At 50.5% G+C, this 18,903-nt stretch overlaps 1 protein-coding gene across 15 annotated transcripts in view; it reads left to right on the plus strand.

Annotated features, from left to right (window-relative positions):
* Positions 1-18,903, plus strand: part of Wnk2 (WNK lysine deficient protein kinase 2) — a 128,608-nt gene that overhangs the window by 21,904 nt on the left and 87,801 nt on the right. For all 15 annotated transcript variants that reach the window (XM_020186437.2, XM_074052515.1, XM_020186473.2 and 12 more), the window contains 2 exons: positions 16,333-16,505; positions 17,593-17,813. In XM_020186437.2, coding sequence (XP_020042026.2) covers positions 16,333-16,505; positions 17,593-17,813 — 394 coding nt within the window. The remainder of the gene's footprint in view (positions 1-16,332; positions 16,506-17,592; positions 17,814-18,903) is intronic.

The following is an 18,903-nucleotide window of genomic DNA, read 5'->3' on the forward strand; positions in this document are numbered from 1 at the left end:
TTGTGTTAGTGTCATCTTACGTTCTCTTACTTTATGGTCTTCTGAGAAATACTTGGAAAACAATAGAGGAAAGAAGATTTTAGGGAGAAAGGAAAGCCACCACACCCCTGGTCACTCTCGTCACAACGGAGCCTTCATTGCTGTGTGTCCTGCCATTTGACCGGTCAGTCGTGTGCTCTTCAAGCATGCATCTCCTACCACGTGCTCTAATGACATCCGTGGCAGTCATAGTGCAATGGTGCTTGGCGCCGTGACACGGCAGCCTCACCCTTGAAATTTCCCAACTTGATCAGCTCAAGGATGCTACAGTGTGTCTATGACACGTGGCCTTGAGACGCTTACAGATAGCTTTTCTTCTCCTAAACAGTTTCCGGGGGGAAAGCAGACCTCTGATCTGGGGAAACTGGCCAAAGCTACAGCTCCTTCCTAGATGTGGACAGGCTGAGCAGCTGCCAGGCAGGAATCTGGTGCCATGGTTGTGCCCATCTCAACCTGGTGGAGGGGGGTTCTGGCTCAGGGTCAGGACATGCTGATCCCTATGTCCACTGCCCACCTGCTCACCCAGCAGGTGTGTGGACACGGTGGCTGTGCTCTGCTTCAGGCAGCCTGCCGAGATGGGGGAGGCTGAGTTGTCTGAGGCCACCTCAGGCCTCCCTCTGTGGAGGCAGACCCTTCCAGCCCAGCCTCTCTCCCTAAGGCCTTGGGATCCTTAGTGGGGAACATCTGGGCTATTATTCCTGGTCTTGGTTTGTTCTCACCACTCCGGGGGCGGTCTGCAGGGCTCAGCATGGCGGTTCTGAGGACAGCTTGATGGAGAATAGGGTAGCTCCCAGGCTGTGCTCAGGTGGAAGGGACAAACTCGTACTGTGGCAGATGGGAGGCCCTGAGGTCCCACTATACCTGCCCTGACCTTGGCTCTGTTGCTCAGGCAGGCCGCCCACCTGCCTCGCTAGGCCCCTCAGGGGAGTGTGGGGGGAGCACCAATCTTACTGAATCTTACCAAAGATTTGAACTTACCAAAAAGGGGGGCACTAACCACAGTTGAGGAGGCTGTGATGTGTGACGCGAGACCGCAGTCTGACATGCAGGGTAATGTGCTGTGTGACATAAGGCGTGTGTTGTGATGTGACTGTGAAGTGGGTGACATATGGTACCTGACATAGGACATGAGAAGCACGCTGTCATGTGCGATGTAGCTTGTGATGTGTGATAGAGTGGGAGTTGTGAGGGCCCTTGAACTCCAGGTGCCTGGTGTTCTAGGGCCTTTCACTGCGGGTTCTGGGAGACCCAAGGAGGATAGGGGTGCTGTGATTCAGCTGCTGACCAAGAACTTGTCTCCTGTGCCTGCACAATAGGTCAGTTTCTCCTGAGCTAAGAAGGCTGGGCTCCACTCTTCTCTCACTCACCTGCTCGCTCATTCACTCTCACTTATCACACTTATTCATTTACTCATTGTCTCACCTGGTCACTTGTGACCCTACTCACTCACTCACTCATCCACTCACTCACTCATCCACTCACTCACTCACTCATCCACTCACCTGGTCACTCTTACCCTAATTCACTATCTCACTCATTCATTCACTCACTCATTAATTTACTCATTCATTCTCTCATTCACTCACCTGGTCATTCATGTCCCTACTTACTCACTCAATCATTCACTCACTCATCCATTCTCTCATTCATTCATTCATTCATTTGTTCGCTCATTCTCATTCACTCACGTCACTTGTGGCTCTGCTCACTCACTCACCCATTCATTCACTACTCACTCATGTACTCATTCATTCTCTCACTCACTGATTCACTCATTCATTCACACTCCCTCGCTCACACACTCACTCACTCATTCAACCATGCATCACTCGCACATCTGCTTGCTTGCTCATATTTATTCATTCACTCACTCATTTTTCGTTCTCATTCATTGTTCAGTCTTCATTGTATTCAGTCATTCAGTTATTCATCCACTCATTCATCATCTGTTTGGTTTCCCGCCGTGCCTCACTCATTGATTGCTCACTGGCTCATTCATTCATTGTTTCTTTGTTCACTTGCTTTACTTCTCATGCCTCCTTTGTAGGGGAGGATCAGGAAATGGAGACGTCTCGTTGCTCTTCCTCCTGGGCTCCTGTGGGTTTCAGTAAAGTCAGCAACAGGAGGTTGAGATAAGGAGGGATTTGCTTTGGGCTTTAGAGCTCATTCCATCTCTGGGCTTGATGTGGCTTTCTTGCCTGGTGGGTCCCAGTGAGTGAGGGTGGTCCTAGAGAGGCCAGCTTCTGCCTGATAGTGTTCTCAGCAGCTGTCTGCTTGTCCCTTTCTCTTGCAAATGGCCCTTCCTGGAATCTTTCCTCATGGCCCATACCCTTCCATGGCCCCAGAGCTTGGTGCACACAGCAAGTTGGACTGGCCTATGCTTTGGACACGCTGTGGAGGCAGCTGGAGTCAGGTTGCTAGGGTTCAGGTTTTAGCCTGCCACTGGCTGTGTTATTGAGCCTGTCTGAGGCTTAACTTTCCTCTCCTGAAAATGGGAGCAGCATCGACTTGCATAGCCCACAGGGCAGAGATCCTGTCTCCAAGTCACCTTTGTGGACCCAGTGTGTGGCTACCCAGCAGGGCATGGCTATCAGTAACTATTTGCTGAAGGAGGGGGTGAGGAGGGGAGAGAGAGAGAGAAACAGACAGACAGACGGATATGTGGGATATGAGTGAAAAGGAGAGAGAGCCCCGAAACTCAGGTTTTTCTGACCCTGGGGTCATAGGATGTTTACGGTGAGAATTCCATTCCTGGGTCTTTTGCACCTCTGAATGTGAACCATCCTAGAGGAAGGGGAGAAGCTCCTTGTAGGGCATCTGAGCTAAGCTTTCTAGGTCTGTATCTTGGGGTATAGAGATGGCTGTATCGCTCTTTGGATACCAACCTCCTTCCAGGAGGGCATTGTGAGATGAGCACTGAGCTCTGTGTCATATGTGGGGTTCTCTTCTGATCTTGGGAAGGGACTCACATGCTTCTTTCTAATGGTCTGATGCGTCTGCTGTGGACCTGTCCCAGGGAGGCCCAGACACCAAGACTGAATCATTTAGGACAGCAGGGCAATTGGGGTGGCAGCTCCATAAGGGTGTGTTTATTGCCTCTGTCATCTCACTTCATTTCCATTTCATTTCTGTGTAATTTTTGGGTCATTATTTCTTCACACACTTGCACACACTTGCACCATGCGTTGGTGATTTGAACAACCAAGGTGACTTCACAAATGTGCCTGCCCTGTAATTAAGCAAGCCATTCTTGGATTTTTGGGGTTCTGGGACATTTACAGACTTTATTATGCATTCTTTCATCAATTTTTTGGTGGCTATGCTAGCGATTACATATGTCCTTGAGTTACTAAAGTTTGATATAAACTAGCATTTTAACCATATCCTGGGCACTACAAGCATCTTAGGACTTCAGGAGTCTTTTGTGTTGACCTGTTCTTCCCTGTCTTTTGTGACATTGTTAGGTAATCATTCATCTTCTTAGATCTCATGTGACATTATTATGTTTTTCTTTTATCCAGTTAATATTAATTGAAGAAGATTAATAAATTCATCCTTTCTGTTGTTTTCTTTTTTTTTAATTATCATTTTATCGCTTTACTGGTGGTACATTGTGACATTTACAAAAGTCACTATGGTACAATATACCCGAGTTGAATTCACCCCTTCATCATCCTCCTTTAAACCCCCTTCACCCCATTCCTGGAACAGTTTCAGCATGTCTCATTTTTCCTTTTTCATGCACGAGTACATAATATTCCACCATATTCATCCTCCTACACCCTTTCCTTACATCCTGCTCCCTCCCACTGGACCAACCCCTCAGACAGGACCTGTTTTGCCTTCAATTTCATCTAACATCCTTTCTCCTTTATCTGGAGATTTTCCCTTTGTATTTCACTTAGTATCCATTTGCCACTTCTTTGTTCTTGTTTGAAGAATTTTTTTTTTTTTTTGCTGGATTTAGAATTGTAGATTGACAATCCATTCTTTCTCCACCACTGTAAAAGATGTGGTTATTACATAGTCTTCTTCCATGGCTTCTGTTGAGGTCAGCTGTCAGTCTGCTTGTTGGCCCCCATACCCCGCTGCTTTTAAGAGTTTCTTTTTTGTGTTTATGAGTTTTTAAATGTAGTGTGTCTTGGTATGGTTTTCTTTGTATTTGATCTGCTTGGGGTTTACAGTACTTTTCAAAAATTGGAAAATTTGGAGGCATTGTTTTTTTACTGTTACTTTGGTTCCATTCTTTACGTGTTCTTCCTGAACCCCATTTACACATAGGTTGAACTTTTACTACTGTCTTTTATAAGTCTTGTGTTTTCTGTGTCCATTTGTCTGTCCATGTTTCACTCTGTCTGTCTTCTGTGGTCTGCTTTCCAGTTTGCTAATCATCTCTCTACCTATGTCTATGTAAAACCTATAAATTGAGTTCCTTTTTTTTTTTGCAGTCTTGGGGCTTGAACTTGGGGTCTATACCTTGAGCTACTCCACCAGCCCTTTTTCGAGATAGGGTCTCATGAACTATTTGCCTGGGCTGGCTTCAGACGCAATCCTCCTGATCTCTGCCTCCTGAGCAGCTAGGATTATAGGCCTGAGCCACTGGCACCTGGCTAAATTGAGTTCTTAATTTTAGTTTTTAGTTATGGATTTCCATTTGATTCTTATTTCATAGATTTTAATTCTATGAAATGTGAAATGACTCATCCTGCTGTTTTCTTGTATACTTTTTTTGGGGGGTGGTTAGTACTAGGATTTGAACTCAGGACTTCATGCTTAGAAGGCAGGCCTCTACCACTTGAGCCACTCTGCCAGCTCTTGTTATCTGTTTTCTTAACCACTAATCCTAGTAATTTTAAAGTCTGTGTATGATAATTGCAATACTTATTGTTTTTATACTTCTCTTCCTCCTGTCTGCCTTGTCAGTTTTTATTGGCAAAACAAAAAAATGGGTAAAACTAGTTTACTTACACATATCCAAGTATTATCTTCTAAATATATAATGAACAAAGTTATTAATGAGATTTAAGAAATTCTTTTTTCTTTCTTTCTTTTTAGACAGGGTCTCACTATAGTCCAGGCTGGCCTTGAACTCACAATTCTCCTGCCTCAGCCTCCCAAGTGCTGGGATTATAGGCATGCACCACTATGCCTGGTATTTTCTTTCTTTCTTTTTTTTGTGGTACTGGGGATGGAAGCCAGGGCCTTGTGCATACGTGGCAAATACTCTATCACCGAGGTAGATCCCCAGGCCAAGAAATCTTTTTAACAGCACTGTGTTAAATCTAGTGTGCAGTTACAGTATGTCTGTGTGGACGAGCCTCTTTTCAAGCACTTGCTCTTTAACCTACATGTAGCTGTTGTTTTGGGCCACACAACTTGGAGCAGAGAAGCCGTGATGAGCGTCAGCTTCCTTCTGTCCAGGAGAGTCAGGGCTGTGATGTCAAGATGAGTGGAGCTCGGGGTTCATCTACCGTGCGTGTGTGCTCTGCCCCTGTTGTTTTGATTGTAGTTCCTCAAGACTCCCAGCTCCAGGAAGTTAATAGGATTGGGGAGCCGACATGAGCAGCGGGGCCTTCCCCCATCCTTTCCCCCTCCAGGCTACCTTGGGCCCCTGTGGTCCTCCTGTGGTCCCAGTCTTAAGTTGCTGAAGCCATCTGTCCATACTCCTCCATCCCTTTCCAGCCCACAGCCTAGCGTAGTGCTTATGCCTGGAGCGTCTGCAGACGTCCCAGCCCGAGGCCACTCCCTGGGCTTGAGCCCCTGCAGCCTGGCCCCCGAGGTCATCTTACATCTTGGTGGGGTCACCAAGGTCTCTGGAGAGGGGAGAGGCTGAGGGTGTCTTAGAGGACCAGGCCTGAACCAGGGCCTTGTACCAGAGGCAGATGGTACAACCCCCACCCCTAAGTGCCCAGAGCTGTGGGTCTGGGCAGGATGAGGCTGATCTGCTTCCTGAGGAATGATGCTACAATGCTCAGCGGACTCTTGAGGCCCTGCTTCCTGCGGCCACCCGCCTTGGAGGGCCATGAGCCTTTGGACCCTGTGTGGGGCAGGGCAGGTGCCCTGAGAAGTGGGCGTCCTGAGTCCAACCCCAAAGGGATGGGCTACTCCAACAGCCTGGCCTCGATAGCCATCTAAGCAGAAGTCATCAGGCCTCACCCTGGAGTTGTCCTGCCTGCAGGAGCTGTCCTTTGTGATTGATCTGTATTAATCTTGCTGACCTGTGGCCACAGTGCTTCCCAAGTCTATCTTTAGGTGTTCCTGCAGGGACATGGCCGTGAAGTGGGGCCTACCCTTTCTAGAAACCAGATATGTGATTTGGTCAGGTATAGGGGGTGGCAACCTGGACTCTGCCCAACACCTCAGGTGTCCACTCAGGGAGGAGAATAGTGGCCCTTAAAGGGACTTCCAGGGCAGGATGCTCCTGTGGGGATTTCTTTTCCTGGCTAGCATGCCCAGTGGGCCTCCCATCTTCATAGGCTGCTGGTCTAGTCGGCCATCGAGGGTTAGAGCAGCCACTTTCCCATGAAGAAGTAATGCCAGTGTTCCTTCAGAGAAAGTGAAGGCCTTTTTTCTGGCAGCCTGGACTGCTGATTGCTGGTGCTGCTGCAGGCTGCCTGTCCACCACGGAGGAGTGGGTGAGGGCGGGGGCTGCCTGGCTTTGGGGAGTCTGTTGCCTCAAGCTGATCACTTTTTTCCCTGGGCCTGTCTCTCTCATCGACCCACTCTAGGCAACTTCAGGTACCTGTAATTTATGGCCAACATTCTGGTCTGGCCTTAGAGTGCAGGGTGGCTGCACTGAGCCTCACAACTGGGATCAGGGCTTTGTCTGAGACCTGTGGCTCTCAGCCCCTCACCCACCTTAGTCTGGAGAGGAGCCCCTGGATGTCCCTGCAGGGGCTGGGGTGAGCCTGCTCCTCCCTCCCATCTGAGAGCAGGTGCTCTGGGATGGGTGGCCCCGGATGAGGTGAGGTGGGTTTCTTTCTCTCAGCTGTTCTTCCAAAACATGTTCACTGACAATCCTCATCCCCATTGGTCAGCGCACCACAGGTGGGGTGACCGCTGTCCTGGAGGGCCTGAGGTGGCCTGTGGTGAGCCTGGGGCTCATGTTCTTCCTGATCCTCCATTTCAACAATTGCTTTGACTTCCTGGGAGGGAGTGTGTATACATTTGTTCATAAAGCGGGTCACACTGACCACTGGATGCTGCTGGGGCTGGCCACCCAGCCCGCCACTCACTGGCACTGTGTAGAACTTGGTGTAGTCTTGCTTGGCTGTTTGGTTCTCAGAGGGCAGGAGGTGCAGAGCCTCTCAGTCTGCTCTGTCCAGTGTGGCCATTACCAGCCATGTGTACCATTTCAATAAATCAGTGAAATAGGCCTTGGCCACTGTGACCACCTCTCATGCAATGGAGACAAGCAGGACCCTTGTCACAGAAGGTGCTGCCTGGACAGTGATGCCCCGGGGCCCTCTGGCCCTTGGCCATCTAGGCAGCACCTTGTCACTTTTGCATTCAGGGCTGGTTGTGGACCTGGGTTGTGTCTCCCCAACCCCTCAGCCTCCTAGGAAGATGCTGCTGTGGCCAGCTTTGACCTATTCCCCACAGTGACTCCGCTCCCATGATGGAGGCCCTGGACGAGTGTCATGCAGTGGGGCTCTCTGCCAGGTGTTTCTCCCCATAGTCCCCGTGAGGCCTGGGGTAGGGGTTGCCATCACCTCTTCCATAGATGGAGAGCTGGGCTCCCAGCCTGGATTCCGCCCTGAGCCTCTCAGATCCTCAGAGCCCTTCCTGTCTTCCCTGCTGGGCCCAAGGCCGAGTGTAGAACAGCACGGGGTGGAGTGGGGCGCAGGCCTCCTGGGCCAGCCATGGTGCTTAGCAACTCTGCCAGCACAGCCTGACATACACCAAGGAGACCCAGGACCTTTCCTGGCTTGTAGGGAATGGGTACCATGACACCATGAAGAGGCAGCTGGTGACTCTGTATCCAAGACAGAGCTGCTGAGTGGCAACAGCCCAGTGACTGGGTATCAGGCTGGGTGGCCTTGAGGCCCTGGCTTGGTATTATGACCTGAGGGGGGCTGGGATCATCTAGCCCTGATGGGCTTCCTGTTGGGAGGAAGGGCCTAGGGTTTGTTGTGACCTGTGTGAGGCCTGAGACCCCAGAACAGGCTGTGTGTATATGTGTGTGTGGAGGGGGGGAAGGGAGCTGCAGGAAACTCATGTCTGCTGTTAAGTTGCTGGCCTGCCCAGTGTCTGGTCCAGATGGCCCACGGCCATGCCCTGTCATGGGTCAGGGTCTCAGAGGAGCAGGAGTGCCTGTGTCTCTGTCTTATGTCATCCCCTGCCCCCCCCCCCCGCAGTCTTCCTCCTTCTCTTGGCATTCATGCCTCTTTCCTTGCACCCTGCCCCATCCTTGCCACATGGTGAGAGGTTGCTGGCTCACCATAGTGGCCCTGTCTATACCTGTACTTGGCGGCTTTGTCTGGGGAGAGGTAGGCTCCTATAGCTAAAACCTGCATAGAAAGTCTACCCCAGACTGACCTGCCATGTGCATGCTGGGCAGAGGGGCACCACCCAGGCACCCCTCCCTCTCCCCTTGTGACTGACCCCACCCAACATGCAGAGCATACAGTAGGCCCCATTGAGGTCCAGGCATAGGGGCCTCCGGGGACTAGTCTACAGAGCCCGCTGTATGTGCTCAGTAACACTGAGCAGGTCCTGCAAGGTGGCCTTTGGTCCCAAAGAAGGGTGAAAGAAGACATCCCTGAATCTTGCACGTGCTAGTAGGGAGTGTAGAGTCTGCACTTTGGCTAGCCAACTTCCTGTGCTGTCTTCTGACTAAGTGACAAGTGTTGTATCTAAGCCAGAAGGTGGGCAGACTGCTGCTGGGTCCTGCCTCTCTTCAGAGAGATCTCAGACTCGCCCACGTGTGTGAGGCAACTGGCCCAAAGCTCCATGCAGCTCAGTAGAAGGTGCATTTTCAATAGTACTCATTCTTTGTTTTGGTCACCTGTGCACTGCTAGTTTGTGATGGCCACTCAGTCCAGAAGAAACACCTTTGGTCCTCAGAGCCTTAGGATCAGCCTACAGATCTTTTATTCATGTCTTGTATCTATCGTGCCATGAATTCCTAGGACTTAGGTTCTGGCAGCCTGGGCTCCTTCCCAGTGGTTCTCACAGCAGGGCAGGTTGGTGCTTTGTTTCGCTGAACTAAGATTCCTTTTTTGTTGGCTTCCTTCTTTTTCTGGTCACTTTCCTTCACACGTTTCAGGATTTTTCTTTGGCTCTTAGAGCACTTAATATGGTCAATACACACATTAATTCTCTGGGCAAGAATCTTGCCCATAACTTGCTTATTCACAGCACTGCCAACAGCAATGCTGGGTAGCATTGTAGACTCTTCCAGTTTTGCTGTGGTAACGTTTGTGGGGTGTTCGTTTTTGAACAGTGCCCATCCCCTGAAGTCTACAATGCAGTCCTTCTTGTGGACTCAAATCTATGTGACCAGAGGAACAACTCCATGTTTTTTCAAAGGCCTAGAGAACATAGATTGTGTGCCTCTTCTCAGAATTCACTTTGTGTTCATGATTTTGGTGAATTACTGGAAGATGGTGGTTCCGACCAAAAGGCAGATCACTGGAATTAAAAAAAAAGCTGTGTTCTAGCATGTACAGCTTTGTGGCAGAGAGGTGTGACAGGGCATCGGAAAAGACTGAGAAAGAGCTGTCCCACCTCACCAGGTCTCCTGCCATGGGAATATGAATCCAGACTGGATCATGTGTTTGTGAAACCGTTGGTAGGGATTTCAGATCATTGTGACATTTGGATTCTGTGGGAGAGATTTCAAAGAACATTAAAAAAGAATCACTATTTCCAGAATGCTGGAACAAGAGAGGCACCTTGATCAAGCCTGATGTCCAAACCTGTGGACTCAACTGCCTACCTGAACCAGTACCTCATTTAAAATAATTAATCCAGGATGATTTAGTTTTTTGATGTTTAGATTCAAAATCAATTGAAATGATTTACTTTATCGCATTGCCCTCTTCCCCTGAGCCAGGACACCTAGTTTTCTGTGTGTGGCTTACTGGGAAGCCTCCTACTGGGGGTAGGAGACTATGGTCCCATGTGGCCTTTGAGAGAGCAAAGCCTCAAGCCACCTGACATCTTCCCCTCTGCCCTCTGTCCCCTCCTTCTCCTTTTAAGAAACAGTATTACTTACAAAAGCAATGTGTGTGTGGGGAAACAGTCGCGTTGAAGTTTCTGCTGAGATAATTATAAACTTCCTAGGGCTTTTGACAAAGAAGATGGAGTAACAGAAGTGCCTGGCCAGTGACCGGCCATTGAGGCTCTCTTCCTGTCTGTGCTCATGCCAGCTCACCAGACAGACAGCGGGACCTGGTGCGGATTGCTGGTGTCCCTTTCTGCCACTCTGGGTTGCATCACCTCCATCTGCAACTCCTGAAGGCCATGTACGGTATCGCCCACTTCTGCCTGGTAACTGGATTTGGTTTAATGACAGCGCCTTTTCTGCAAAATGGATTGGAACCAGGTGCTCACTCGGCAGCTGTGATGAGGCTGGTGCAGGCTCAGGGATACACCTGCAGTGATGTGCAGGGAGCAGGCCTGGGAGCTGTCAGGTTCTTCCTTCACTGGCCGTGTAGGTGCTGGGTAGGGACAGTCAGCCCTCAGGGGAACAAGGACAGCTCCGCCGAGCCACCCAAAGCCCAGTACTAGCTGCTGCCCAGGGCCTGTCCCCTGCCGGCCCTGTTGTAAGACACAATGTGCAACCTGAACTTACATCTGTCTGGAGACCTCTTTCTCATGGGACCCCATCCCTGCCGGTGTCTCAGGTAGGGTAAGGGATTGCAGTTCTCCCTGGGCTGCCTGCCTGCCATGAAGGCTTCTCCCTGGGACCAAGGTGCCCTGACCAGTGCTGCCCACCTGTCCCTTCACCCCAGTTTTCAGCATAGCACTGAATTGCATGGCTGTTTTCTTGTCTGTTGCCCGCTTTCCTTGGGGTTAGGGCAGCTCAGCCTCTCCTATCACACCATTCCCTGCACACTTGCTCAGCCCAGAGACTTCCAGACCCTGTGCCCTCACCTGCGTCAGGTGAGAGGACAGTGAGCAGTGTTCTAGCTGACCCTAGAAGTGGCAGGGAGTCCACTGGGCCTCTTCAGAGTACTGGGGCACCTCCAGGAAGTGAGGGGGACGGAGGGAGCATAGGTGTGAGGTCGTAGCCTTAGCTGCCTTCCTAAGGGAGGTGAGTCCTTGGGGACCTGGGTTCCCCACAGTCTTCCCCATCCTATCCAACTTTATACTTGGTGCTTCCCTACTGGGCCTGTTCTCCCTACACAGGACAGTTCTGGACAAAAATGCAACTTTTTTTGGTTTTTGACTCACAGCCATAAGGAGCTGGAACGAATTACCTGGAGAAGAGCTCACTACAAGTTTGCACCTTGCCAAAGCTCTTCCCTCCTCCCAATACCCTGTTTGAAGATCTCACCTGCTCCTGGTCCTCAAGAGGGATTGGTCCTTGGGCTTTTGCTGAAAGATGCTGCAGCCCTCCAAAGGTAGCAAGTGTGTCCCTCGTGGGGCTGGTGACTTCAGCTAATGCCCATTGGGGATGTTCTGGCAGAGGTGTGACATGAGGGAGTGACCTGCAGACACCCGAGTGCTTTCTAAGCAGAGGCCTCTGTCACTCTTAGTCAGTAGCAAAAGCACCCCTGTGGTGTGTGTCCCCAGGTAGCTCTGGAGCATGGGACAGGCCTGAAGGGGACCAGGGTGCTGTCTGACTCAAGCTCCCCTGAGTGGCTCCATCCCAGCTTGGTGGTTGCCATCCTACCTCACCTGTGCACAATTAGAGCCAGTATCGTTCCAAAACGTTGTCACTTACCATCTGGTGGATTTTCACCAGGAACTAGAGCCTCAAGGACCCGGGGGCTAGTGACCTCACTGCCCGATCTGGGTAAGGAGTCTGGAAGCCCATTTCTCTCAGCACTGGACCTTCAGGACATTGCAACTCTGTTAGGATTTGGGAATCTTCTAGGGACTAGGTGCTTTCTTCCTGCCTTGCCTATTGACCTTAAGCCCTCCTAGTAGATGAATTAATGAATTCACCTCACTAATGTGGATGCAGTGCCTGTGGTTGGGTTGTTCCTGCCATCTGGGAATCGCCAATCTAATGGGACCAGCCAGCAATGGAACAATTGGGTGAGGATGACTGGGGCAAGCTCTGTGAGAGAGATGAAGGGCTGTGCTCAGAGGACATGCTGATGAACCTTCAAATGACCAAGCAGTGTACTGCTTGATTGAAACAGCCTGGTGGCATAAAGTATACTGTGAGGCTTCCTCCTCCTCCCTTACTAGCCTGACCCCCAGTGGTGCCAGGGCTGACAACTGCTGACTTTCACGTCTTTATCAACTTTAGCCGGTACTTGGCCATCAAAAATGAGGGCTATAGTATGGGGTGGGGTTTGTGGCTCAGTGGTAAAGCACTGTCCTTGTCCTTGTGTGCCAGGCCATTTGAACCCTAGCACACACACACACACACACCTCTCTCATTTTTGTTATTTGTTTATAATATGGGCATTTTGCTCTGAAGGTACATGGAAATCTTTCACACACTGCTGTTGGTTGATGATACAATACTGGCAATGATGTAAGCTGTAAATGATGCCATGAGGTTTCTCCTGAGTCTGTGACTATGCCTACAGCAAGGGAACTGTAGATAAAAGGTTGCCCCCAGAATGCTTTGTGGGTGAGCTTGCCCAGCTGAGGTAGTCTGTCTCCTTATTGCCTTCATCCTCATTACCCCAAAGGTCAACTCAGCCAAATCCTTGTCTGTTGCCTTCACCTAGGGCATGTGGTAAGTAAACTTTGAATCTCTGCATGTCTGAAAATGAGTCTGGATGGCTAGATGTATGTTTGGCTGGGTATAAAACTCTGAGTCGGCACTTTGAAGCTGCTATTCCCACCCCTGTACCCAGTGTCACTGATGAGACTTGCTGCCATATGAGTTGTTTTTTGCAGATAGGATTTGTTCTTGGGCCTCAGGATTCTGAAATTTCCCTGGAACAGGTCTGGAGGTGGGTCATTTTTCATTTACTCTGACCTGGCTTTGGCAGGTCTTTTTATCCTAAACTGTTCTTCCAGTTCGGGGAAATGCTGTCCCACTGTCTATTTTTACTTCATGGTGTCTGTTCTCAGAACTCCTGTTACACAGTTGTTGGATTTCCAGGTGGCTCTTTCATGTCACTTAATGTTTCTCTTATTTTCTTCTTTCTTGTATACTTTTCTCATTAGGTCTTTGGATGTTTTTACTTTTTTGGGGGTTACATTTGAAAACCTGAAGTGCAGTTTGCATGTAGTGAGACATCTTGAACATGCAAGTTGATGGGCTTTGACAAATGCACACACAGGTGCAGCCTTTGTCCTCAGCTGAGGGAGAACATTCTCTCACCCTCCAAGCTTTCTCAGCCCACACGTCTACCCACCTCAGAGGCAACCCCTGTGCTCATGGTGACCCTTGTGTTAGTTCTGTCTTTTCCAGAGTTTCATAGCAAAATGGGATTGTATCAGACATACGTGTGGAGTCTAGCTTTTTTTATTCATCTTAGTGTTTTGAGGATTTACCCATGGTGGGAGAACAGCAGTTTTTTTCCTTTTTTGTGGCTGAGGTGTATTTGGATGAGTTACCACAGCTTGGTTTTCATTTACCTGGCCAGAGGTGTTTCCACTGACTCTAGGTGGGGCTGGAATGAAAGGAACTGCTATGGACATCTATGTGCCTGTATCTTTGGATTTCTGTTTCCTTTCTCTTAGGTGATCTCTGGGAGTGGAATGTCTGGACATAGAATAGGTGTGCACCCAGCAGCAGTGTGCAAAGAGGGGCTCATTTTTCTCAGCTGTCCTGGAACCGGAACGATCAATCGTGGTGTAGCTCTTCTGGGGGAGTGAAGGGGTGTCTCAGTGTGGTTTAACCAGTATTTTCCCAGTGACTAGTGGCAAATGCCTTTCATGTGCTGTTGGCCATTTCCATATCTTCGTTTGGTGAAGTACTCATTAATGCCTTTTGAAAAAAATAATGGAGTTTTGGACGTTCTTGCTATATTTGGGGTTCAAGTCCTTCGTCGGATAGCTAAATGACCATTTTAATGAGCAGAACATGTTTCCATTTTATTGTCTAGGTTAAAGATTCACATTTTTGTACTTAACATTTCATTGGATTATAGGAGGTCTTATTTTTAAATCAAGTCTAGCTTGATTGGCAAGAACTCTTTCTTGATTGTTGCTTTTTAAATAGAAGCTTGCTCTGTGTATGCTTGTCAGCCTCTTGGATCTTTATGGGAACTTAATGAAATGTTTTTGAAGTTGCCCTCATTCTCTGAATTGTCTTTCTGGGTTTGGCCTTGCTGATGGTCTCTCTAGGCTGTTGGGCTCTGTTGGTGAGGATTGCTGTCTTGCCCCACTGATAAGCGAAGGGGCCCATGAGGGTTTGTGTTTTGGGGCAGGAATCTGGTAGGCTTGGTAGAAAAATGGTATAATAGGTGCAGCTGCCATTTGGGAGATAATTTTTTTTTGGTGGTACTGAGGTTTGAACTCAGGGCTTTGCATTTGTTAGGCAGGTGCTCTACCACTTGAGCTACACTCCCAGCCCTTTTTTTTGCATTATTTTTCAGACAAAGTGTTGTATTTTTGCACAGGGCTGGTTTCAGGGCACCATCCTCTACCTTTGTCTCTTGCATAATTGGAATTACAGTGCCTGGCTTTTTGTTGAGATTGGTGGGGGGGTCTCAGTAACTTTTTGTCCAGTTTGACCCTTAACCTTCATCTTCCCGATACTTGCTTTCTGAATAACTGGGATTACAAGTGTTATCTACTACACTTGGTTCTTGGGAGATAATTTCTTAACAAGGTGACCCTTGTCATGACCCTATGGCTAACCTCTCCTCTCCATATTGGAGGCTGGCTTGACATAATTTGGGGCCTCTGAAGAAGCTCGGCTTGAGTTTCTTTTTAGCTTTGGTCTTTCCCAATCTATCCAAATTCACCTGCTTTCTGTCTTCCTGGAATGCCTCAGAATTTCCGTTCTATGTTCAGTCATGTTTATGGTTTCTTTTTGAAAATACACATGTCTCTTTTGTCACATTCCTGTGGTTCCTGTGTGGGAGGAGTCAGGCGTTGCTCTGTAGGCCTTGTAGGTCTCTTGGACCAGGCCAGGCAGTGACCTTGGGGATCATTCAGGTGGAGGCAAGGAGAGCACATTGTGCGTACAGAGTAGGGAGAGGCCATGGCTGGGCCCATGGATGTGGGTTGCATCTCGAAGATGAACTTGGAAGCACAGGGGGGCTTTGGAATGTGCAGCAATTTGAGTTTATTTGTGGTGCTCTATGGTGAGAGTCCATGGAAGGATTTGGGGAGGGGAGTGGAAGGACCAGTGTCCTGATGGACTGTGGAGGGGAATGAGGCGGGGGATCAGGTGAGGGGATGCCAGGGAAGATGGGGCAGGGAGGTCACGCTGCGCAAGTTTGGATGTGGTGCAGCGTTGGAGTTTCTCTCTGGGGGCCATGCAGAGTTCTTGACAGAGGATGCCCAGCTCAGGTACTTGGCAAGGGATCCTAGGATGGTGATGATGTTTATGTGCTTCAGGTCAGTCAGTTAGCTCTGCTGGCTCAGCTGGGCATAGTGGCCCAAGGCCAGGGGAAAGTGCGGCTGCACTCACCTCAGAGGAACCGGGCTGCTGGCTTTCAGCATCGGTGTGCTGAGACTTTCCCTCCTCCATCTCAGCTTGGTCTCTGGCACGTGTCAGCCTCTCCTCTGTTGCGGTCTCCTGGGTCCTGAGCACTTCCTCCCAGCTGTGTATACATTAGAAGCAGACTGATGTTTCTTTCCTTTAATAAACACTCAGAAGGTAAATGACGGCTGAGGGAGCAAGGCCTCCAAGGTGTTTTTAGTGAGAAAGTGCATGAACTTGGCAGTGTGGCTTGTGAGATGTTTCTGGCTTCCTGGAGCTTCTTTCTGCAGAGGTCCCTGTGGAGGGGCTGCATTGGGGTTGCAGGGCCCTAAGAGTCAGGTGTGGTGGCCCGCTTGTTCCTCTGTGGGTAGAGAGGAAAGGGCAGATTCTGCTGCTTAGCACTGCCTCTGAGACTTCAGGTTAACTTCCTTGTCCTTTCCTGTGTTCCCTGCACCTGCCCTACCCCGCTCTGAGGAGTGAGAGAATGGGCCGGGCAGCTGGATGCTTCAGGCTGAGCCCCATGGGCGCTGCCCGCCCAGCGTGTCTGTCTCTCTCTGCAGGACCGGAAGCTCACCAAGCTGGAGCGGCAGCGGTTCAAGGAGGAGGCGGAGATGCTGAAAGGCCTGCAGCACCCCAACATCGTGCGCTTCTACGACTTCTGGGAGTCCAGTGCCAAGGGCAAGCGGTGCATTGTGCTGGTGACCGAGCTGATGACCTCGGGAACGCTGAAGACGTAAGTGCCACCTGCCTGCAGGGGTGGTCTTAGCCATGGGTGCAGGGCCATCGTAGCTGGGGGTGACCAAGGTCCCTGGCTTCTGGGGGCCATCCTGGCTGGTGCCTGTGGTCCATTGTTCTTCCTCTCAGAAGTGTCCCTTTTGAGTGGTAAGTCTTTGTCCTCTGAGCAATGAGAAGCCCTTTCCCCAAATGAGAAGAAAGAAATCTAGCAGTTCCTCCTAACATTTGGCTCCGTCTGACCTCTTGGACAAATGCAGCCCTTCCCAGGTTACATCTAGGAACTTCCCACTGTCTCTTCTTATGTGGGACACTGGGAGGTTGTTTACTTCCCAGTGGGATGGCTCATTTGCCTCATCTGGGGCTTTATCTCTGGGCACCAGTTCCTGGTAGTGAAAAGCAGACCAGAACATAGTGAGGGATAGAGGCCAGGTGGCTATGGGTGTTATGACAGCTTACTCTTTCTCCCTGAGATCCCAGTCTGTAGGTCTGAACTATGGGGACAGGGGTCTTTCCCTCTGTGTGGCCTGCAGCCTGGATTTGTCTGAATTGTATTGACCCTGGGGCCTCAGGCAGGACTTTGGTGTCCCCTGTCACCGGGCAGCTTTACTCACAGGTGAAGGCACAGTCACCCCTTCCCAGGGGGCATGTTTGAGCAGGTCACATGGGTGGCCAATTGCAGGGAGGGCCTGACCTTCTTGACTTCTGGCTCTGGGGGTTCCCACAGACCCTGGATTCCCCTAACCCTCACCCTAGGTGTCCTCTGGCTGGGACCTTGTCCTGCTGCAGTGGCTTTTCTCTGAGTCAGAGGGAGATTAGGACTGTGGTTGGCATGAGATTTAGTAGCGAGAACTCTAACTCCAGGAGCAAGTGCAGTGTTGTGGTCCCAGCCTGGCTGCCTGTTCAATCTGCCTCCTGCTGTGTAACCCTGGCTAGGGGCGGGACTGCCCGCTCTCCTCTTTTGCCCTCACTGCCTGCCTCCGGTGGGTACCAGAAGGGCCTGGATAGGCTTTGTAACAGGCAGGACTGACAGGGCTATGCAGACTTTACCACTGGTGAATTGCTTGGTGCATTCTGCCCCGTCCCAGGTACCTGAAGCGGTTCAAGGTGATGAAGCCCAAGGTTCTGCGCAGCTGGTGCCGGCAGATCCTGAAGGGCCTGCTCTTCCTTCACACGCGGACACCCCCCATCATCCATCGAGACCTCAAGTGTGACAATATCTTCATCACCGGGCCAACTGGGTCTGTGAAGATTGGTGACTTGGGCCTGGCCACCCTCAAAAGAGCATCATTTGCCAAAAGTGTGATAGGTGAGTCCGTTCTCCTCCCCAGAGCCCTGAAGCCCACCAAGACCAGGCAGCATTCCAGGGCCACCAGCATCTGGTTTTGCTTAGCTATGGCAGACCTATTGTAGGAAGCTCAGCCAAGCAAATGGGCCCAGGGGAGGCCTCAGGCCAGGTGTTTAAGCATCCCTCCAGCCTCTGTGGCTGAGCCAGAGAACTTGCCCATCAGGGAACACTTTACCACTTAGCTGGGGACACTGCTCTGCTGCCCCTTCCCTATCCAGACTCGGGGTCTGCATGGTGTCTGCATTAGCTCTCTGGCTCTGATTGTTGGGTGGGGGTGGTAGATGAGGTGCCAGCTTCCGTGGTGTGTGTGGGCACTGTGGCCACTTGGGAGACAGGAGGAAGCCCTGCTGCAGAGGAACTGGGGAGCTTGTGGCAAGTGATGCTGGAGTTGGTTCCAGCAGGCAGGGATGTACCCCAGCTGAGGGGCCAAGGAAGTAACAACTGGGGGATCTGGACACAAAGCTGGAGGAGGGCCCAAAGCGGTGTCTGCACAGTGTTGGGAGGTGACACTAGGAGATTTTGGTTTCCTGGGGATTTTGGCCTCTTTTCTTGCCCTCAGTCCTTGGCTCAGGTGTCCTCCTCTGAGAAGCCGCCTGGCCAACTTTTGGGGATAGTGTCCTGTGTTCTTGGAGGGGGGTTGCCCTGGACCCGGGGGCAACCCTGGTAACTGCTGTGTGGGGTCAAGGGGTCTGGATTGTGCTATGTGCCCAGCTCCAGGGTGGTTGTGGCACAGAGGCACTAAGGGTCCACTGGACCCTGAACAGGACCTTGTGAGCTTTGGAGTGAGAGCGCTGGGAATCTCTGCTCAGTACCACGTGTGGGGTGGGATCAGAAGAGGCCCAGTGTCAACTGAGACATGGCCTGTCCCTTCCCATTGAGGCAGGATGGAGAGTGCTTGTTCTCAGGCTTCATGAATTCATGGTTTTGCTTCATGCTGGGGGAAAGCACTTGACCTGTGGGGAAAATGAAACCCTTTGGTAATCTCTGGGAACTGCTGTAGTTGGAGTTGTGTGTTTGGAATGTGATATCTGGGGTAGGGTAGCTGCCCAGG

Source organism: Castor canadensis, chromosome 13, assembly GCF_047511655.1.
Source record: "Castor canadensis chromosome 13, mCasCan1.hap1v2, whole genome shotgun sequence".
NCBI lineage: Eukaryota > Metazoa > Chordata > Mammalia > Rodentia > Castoridae > Castor > Castor canadensis.